Here is a 6,934-nt window from a genome sequence, read left to right as displayed (position 1 = left end):
TTTTAAATTGCTGTCAGTGGATAAAATGCTTTTTTAACCCACATGGTGTGGCTAGAGCAGCAGGTGCCAACTGAAATATGCTAACTAGCTCAACCTTAAATTCTATTTCTGCTGCATTTGTCTATGGCTGAAATAGCAGTGTGCTAGTATGCTATTCTTAAGTATGCATCTGACACATTCTATGCAAGAGCTGGGATGCAGAAAGAAAGCATAAACCATAAATAAGTGGTAAGATGTTTTTGAAATAATAAATAAATACTTGTAAGGCACTGGAATGTTTTCAGATAATGTGGGAAGACATATGACAGAAAATGTGGTTCTTAATATACACTGTAGTGAGCCAAACACTTTTTATATAACAAGAATATTTGGACATTTATAAAGGCAGGTTGTCGACTACATTTCTCCAGAAAGCAGCTTTTAGGTTGAAATACGATGTTTTTGACATTACAAAATATGTATAGGAATAGGAATTTACGAACAAAGCTTGTGGATGACTTTTGTGTCCAGATAAACAAAAACAAAAAGAATTTACATGAGGTGCATTCAGTAGTTCTTAAGCTAGCGTTAGCATCGCTGTTCTTTGTGTAATTTAAATACCAAAGCCACAATGGTGCGAGATGCTGCCCTGCCTAACGTGTCTTCTACAGCGTGAGTTTGAGTGGTTTACATAATAATTAATTCCCTTAACTGCTAAACAAAAAATTGTTTCCACTGTTAAGTGGGTTTCATTGTCTATTTTTTGTTCATCATCACGACCGCCCCCCATCCCGTTTTAGGGTGCGGCCGGCCACATACCTTTGTACGACGAAATTCAGCGGGTGAAAACTATGCAATCTGGAATTTTGTGAGAGGGATGTGTGAAGATGAAGCACAGCTCACACGGATGACTTTCAAACCAAGTATTTTTCTGTTCGTCGACGCGGCGAAACTATGACCAATGCCAACCTGTTGTGAAATCTGCGTAGGGAAATCTTTCGCCTTCGTTAAAACGGCACGCTATTGATAATGAACAGTAGTAGCTAGCCTTTTTTCCCGCCTAAAATTTTGCTAACGTGACCACAAGTCACGTTATTTCACACCATACATAATTAATATATATATGAAAACTATTATGAGTAAAGTCTTCTCATGTGAGTGTACACCAATCAGATGACTTTTCACAAAAGAAACTACTGAATGCATCTTTAAATGAAACTGTGCGCATTGTGGACATTTGTTGATGTGACTAAACACAAAAGAGAAATGGAATATGCGTAATTGTGAAGTATAATTCATGTCTGGAACACTATCCTTTAAAAAAGTCAATATCACATGAGCATGACCCAAATGTTTGGTCCTGAGTACATAAATTAAACATGTGCATTTGATAGCGACTGAGCTTTACACAACGTCCTTAACAAATACTGCATCCTGAGAGCAAACTGTTGGTAAGCACAACAACACACTGATGTCCAGAGTTTCAGAGGTGACCATCAGAGAACATTAGAGTCACAGTTACCGAATACATTTAGAAAGGACGACAAACGCTTGTACGGATGAAAAGGAAGGGAATAAGATGGTTTGTCTCATGTGTTTCTTATAAGTTCACATTTCTGTCAGGCGATGCCAAGAACAGTCTGCTGGGAAACTCAGTGTTCACAATCACTTTATTTCCCAACGCCAAACTCTCAGTTGGGGTCTTCTCTGTTGAAGAAGGGGTCGATTTAAACAGGGCATGCTGAAAGCTGTTTGTGGTCAGTGCCAAAGGAACAGGGATATCCCACAAGTCCCAGTGGAAGCTCACAGTCTGTGTTTAAGGCAAGTGTGAGGCCTCTAGATTGGCGGCACAGGGGATGGCCTTTAACCCTGAAAAAAAACAATACAAAATCTGTGAATTACGCAAACAAAGAGCTTTGATCGTCTGTAGGAACATGCCGCAAACCTCTCACCATGTACATGGGCTTCAAATGGAGGTCAGTGCTTTCTGCAGACCACCTGCTGGAGGTGTAACTCGCTCTCCGCCGCAACGATTGGCAGCTTGTTCGTCAGGTGGTAGTTGATCAGGTGACTGATGCTCTCAAAAAGCATGTCTTTAGTCCGAACCTAACGGAAACAATTAAAACAAAGTTCATATAAGATGTGGTTTAAAGGGATAGTTCACTCAAAAATGAAAATTAGCCCATGATTTACTCACGCTGAAGTCATCCTAGGTGTATATGACATTCTTCTTTCAGACGAATACAATTGGAGTTATATTAAAAAATTCCTGGCTCTTACAAGCTTTATAATGGCAGTGAATGGCATTACTCGAATAAGTTGTGCTTTACACTTAAGTGGAATCCGTATGTGCGTTTGGCCGGAAGCTAATTATTTTACTTTATAAAGTTTTAAATATGAATATTTTTCTTACACAAACGCATTGCTTCGCTTCAGAAGGCCTTTATTAACCCCCCGGAGCCGTGTGGAGCACTTTTATGATGGATAGATGCACTTTTATGGACTTCAAAACAGAAACAGCCATTCACTGCCATTATAAAGCTTGGAAGAGCCAGGACATTTTTTAATATAACTCCGATTGTGTTCGTCTGACAGAAGAAAGTCATATACACCTAGGATGACTTGAGGGTGAGTAAATCATGGGCTAATTTTCATTTTTGGGTTAACTAACCCTTTAAGTGTTTTCATAATTGGTTTGACTGAGCTTGAAGCGTCACTCACCACTCCTTCTGGATCCACCAGCAGTAGATGTTTGGGAAGCCCACACTGCATCCCAGTCAGGACATATTGGCCTGGGTTAGTGGCACTGTCCCGCACCAGGAAATCCCCGTCTCGGCCCAGCAGATTCTCTGCGTCCCTGCGGCTCATGCGTCCGTGGTACCACATCTCCCGCCGGAGCTGGTCTTCTGTGGGTGCGACGGGGGCCCGGCGCCGTGGGGGACTCGGCCACTTGTCCTCCAGTACGCAAACTCCACTGGCTTCATGTAGACGCAGGGCATCCTCAAACGGCCCTGTGAGGTCAAGAACAGTAAAATTTGTAGGATGAAGTGAGTTGAATGCATTCTTCTTCTTGAGATTAATCAATTTCAGTCATTTGCAGTGGACTCACTCATATCAAAAATGTCTTTCTTCGGGCTCTCAGGTCTGCGTCCTCTTTGGGCGTCCATTGAAGCCTCCATGTTGTCTAGATTCTGGGTGTTTACGTAAAGGTGTTCCTCGTAATCGCGGCTACCGGGAGGATGACCGTCTGCTCGCAGGTAACCATCGGTAGTCAAACCTACAGAAAATAAATAACAAATAAACATCGCCGTTAGAAGGATTGAAATTGAAATATCGGACCATGTTACTTCCAGCACCTTTAATATGTTAAAAAGCAACAAAAATCAACAAAACATCACTAAAGTAACAATACTGATGATTAACCACCAGGCGTCTCACTTGAGCTGCTGTTCTCCGTGTCCCAGTGCATTTCATAACACAAGTGGGTGGCAGGGAGGCTGCAAGCATCTCTTTTGGCTGGTGACCCCATCTGAAAGAATAATTTTTAGATTCTAGAATTATCATTTTTATTAGTAGAAATTATAATACATTGTATAATGTATATGTGTCCTCTAATAAAACATCTTACACTATGTTTCTTCACAAAGTATAAAAAAATAAGAAACAATTTTTTTTAGTGCAGAAGGTACTTATAGCAAATTATGATGGTTGGTTTGACAGGGCAGGTTAAAGAGGTCAAAGGTTTCGAAAGGTCAAGTAGTTTTAAAAATAATCATCGATAATTGAAGAAATTGCTCATTTCTTGCAGGTGGCATATAGGCTTTCAGCTTTCATTCGTTTGTTTGCCTGACGCAATTAGCTTTATGCTAATAACACTTACAGAAGTGAAAGGCCAATTTTAGTTAATTCTCTCTACAAACCACTTCATGCTGTTCATAAGACAATAAAAAGCAGCAATAAAACTCCACATCCATTTATAATAAAGTCTATTGTTTTACCGCAGCGGTTTTGCTCTGTGGTTGTGTGTGGACGTGACCCAGTAGGCCCGCAGGAGGCCTGAGCCTAGAGTCCACCACTCCCCCAACGGGAGGCTCCTTCCCTGGGATGCTGTTGTAGTAATCGTGCTCAGACGATTCCTCGTCATCCCCCCATGCCGACTCTTCTGTTCGTATAGTCCTGAACATTAAATAAAGCTATTTAGCATGTTTGTGCATTAACATATTAGCAATCAGTGAAAAGGTAATTATATATTTAATTCAATCGAAATATATAAATCATAACTATATTTCCATTTAGTACTGAAATGTGCCAATAAAAACATGCTTATTTAGTAGTATCTACTTACAAATGACTATTTTAATTAATATCTGTCTGTGCTTTATGTTTTTATGCACATTTCCTGTTGTTCTGAGAGTTTTATACAAGCAAAATCCAGTCCTTTTAATAGTAACACTCGCAATTGGGAATTTTGCGCGAGGGTGAAAGGTTCAAGTTGATCACGTGAATTCAGAAGTGACTAATGTGATAATGTGATCGCACCTTTAGAGTTTTATGTGTTAGCTTAGCAACATGCTAACAGCACACAGAGCTGTTACTATGTAGTGCAGTTAACATGGGTGACATCAGTTCCATTTCAGTTTCAGTAGGATCCTGTCTATATAGGGAAGTATACTTATATTAAAGACAAGAAAGAGCATTTAACAACAATGATTTAGAATTAATCAAATTGACCCATAACTGATGTGACACTGAGCAGGCTTGTGGTTTCTGAGAGCCCCTTAAATAAATTTAGCTTTAAATAACAGTCTGCGATCAAAACAGGATGGCTGAATGAAACACAAGCCGTGTGTATCCGGTTTCAACCTTGTGAAAACTGTTCAGAGCTGAAGTTTAAAATTGACTGCAGATAAAACGATAGAGGAACTACTGTCATTTTCACGTTTTGATGCGTCCAAAAGCCCAAACAAACAACGCCTATGGTTCAAGGGAAATTGTGTGAATCTCACCTATCCATGGTGGGAATGGCTTTGGGTGGGCTGTGTAGGTACTGTTTGAACTGCAGTTCGAAGGCCTGGCCGATGGTACTGATCACATTCTGGGCAAGACCTTCACAGCACTCCAGGATGTGACACGCTAGAGGGATGAGAACAAGGTAACATTATGCACATGTGAGAAATCTAGCCAAAATAATCAGTGACACAAACAAAAGTGAAGGAATATCAATGGGAAATGGAATTGGGGACATGACGCGAGCTGGGATCAAACCCATTTTTCCCAAACAAGCACCATAGCTCAACATGTGCCAACTGAAGACCAAAACTATAACAACATTATATGCATACACAATAAAATAACACACACACACACACACACATATATATGTACTGTATATATATATATATATATATATATATATATATATATATATATATATTAGTAAAAATATAATAAAAATACCTCTTTGATTGACAGGGTCTTTGGCCACATAGGCGACGTAATCGGGTGTATCCTGCAACACACGAAGAAATCAGAGTCAGAATCAAGTTGCAGTTCGAAATGTAAAGAGAAATGATATGAGCTTTAAGAAGAGGCCTTGAACAGTAAACATGTATTTTAGAGGTCTTACCGAGTCTCCACCAGAGGCGAAAGATATGGACTGCATGGGGTGATGGGCAATCACCTACATAAAGAGATGAAAAAAGTGTGATGTCTGCATCAATTCAAATTGTCCGACCTTATAAGTATTAATAAAAAATTATAATAAAATAAAAACAGTGTCGGGGGAAAGTATACAAAGCTTAAAGGGGCAATATATATTTAAATAAATAACTATCCAAACAAGTTTTGTTGAATTAACTCAATAAACTGAATTAACTCAGAAAACTTTAAGCAATTTAATTTAATCTTTAATTCAATTTAATTTTAATTTAATTAAATCTAATTTAAGCAATTCAGTCAAAACATAGAAAAGAATAGTATCATTTTACTTCAGTGCTGCACAAGAACTTCACAGGAATCTATTCATTTACATGAATCATCTAAAATAACTGATTCACTAAAACGAATCAAACTTTCCAAAGTTACACAAGTAAGAAAAGGCAGTTTTGAAATGTTTGCTTATTACATCTGCTTGATCAGTTGTTAAGCTGCAGTCATGCTACTGAAAAATGTAGTTTTGTAGAGTTACTGTAACTCCTCAACACCGTATAGGAATGATAATGTTGTGATAAATCGGTTGTGGGTGAGGCTGATATGATTTGAGGGGTTATCCTGTCGAGAGGGCCGACCTGTCGCGTGGTGGGGACGAGTAGACTCAAACCATCAATGGAGATGTTGACGCCGATGCTCATTCCAGCGAAACGTAGGTTACTCTTTCCCATGATAGACTGGAGGGTTTTGTTGGTGGTCTAAAACGGGCAGCAAAACAAGTATTTGGATATCACTAAATTTTCTTAGATTTGTGTTTAATAATAATAAAAAAAGGTCAAAAAATGCAATTTGCTCTTACTTTCTTCTTCCAGGCAGCTTTTCCTCCGGGTACAACTTCACACAACCTGTTGATGGCCTCCCTGTGTTTACACACACAGACACACACACACACAAAGAGAAAGAGCACTATTAGAGAGGTATTACCAGATCTCACAATCTCACACACCCAGAAAACCCACAAAAAAAAAATTTCCCTTCTGTTTCAGTGCAACCGCTGTGTGAAAATAAATAAGGAATGTGTCTGAGCCTAAGAATAAAGCTTATTTAAATATTGCAAGTGTTTTGTCAGTGTATAAAATAAACAGAGCAAAACAAAACAATAAATCATGGAGGACACAATTTCAAAATAAAATAATAAAATAAAATACAACGAATTAATAAAACAAATCAATCAAAGAAATTGTTTCGGCTCAAGAAAACAAAAACAAACCAAACCAGACAAAACAACGACAAAAATAAATAAAAC

General features: G+C 38.7%; 1 protein-coding gene across 3 annotated transcripts in view; it reads right to left on the bottom strand.

Moving 5' to 3' along the window:
- Positions 1-317: 317 nt before the first annotated feature.
- shc2 (SHC (Src homology 2 domain containing) transforming protein 2) overlaps positions 318-6,934 on the bottom strand; it is a 16,661-nt gene continuing 10,044 nt past the window's right edge. For 2 of the 3 annotated variants that reach the window (XM_084416618.1, XM_084416616.1), the window contains 11 exons: positions 6,488-6,548; positions 6,267-6,386; positions 5,606-5,659; positions 5,437-5,488; positions 4,986-5,112; positions 3,978-4,155; positions 3,418-3,508; positions 3,089-3,256; positions 2,701-2,990; positions 1,932-2,085; positions 1,254-1,848 (listed from right to left, as the gene is read on the bottom strand). In XM_084416618.1, coding sequence (XP_084272744.1) covers positions 1,957-2,085; positions 2,701-2,990; positions 3,089-3,256; positions 3,418-3,508; positions 3,978-4,155; positions 4,986-5,112; positions 5,437-5,488; positions 5,606-5,659; positions 6,267-6,386; positions 6,488-6,548 — 1,270 coding nt within the window. In that variant the 3' untranslated portion in view covers positions 1,254-1,848; positions 1,932-1,956. Of the gene's footprint in view, positions 1,849-1,931; positions 2,086-2,700; positions 2,991-3,088; positions 3,257-3,417; positions 3,509-3,977; positions 4,156-4,985; positions 5,113-5,436; positions 5,489-5,605; positions 5,660-6,266; positions 6,387-6,487; positions 6,549-6,934 lie in introns of all 3 variants that reach the window. The other variant, XM_084416617.1, reaches the window with a different exon arrangement.

This window comes from Rutilus rutilus (assembly GCF_951802725.1).
Source record: "Rutilus rutilus genome assembly, chromosome: 8".
In the NCBI taxonomy this organism is placed as follows: Eukaryota; Metazoa; Chordata; class Actinopteri; order Cypriniformes; family Leuciscidae; genus Rutilus; species Rutilus rutilus.
This window is presented reverse-complemented; position numbering and strand designations above follow the sequence as displayed.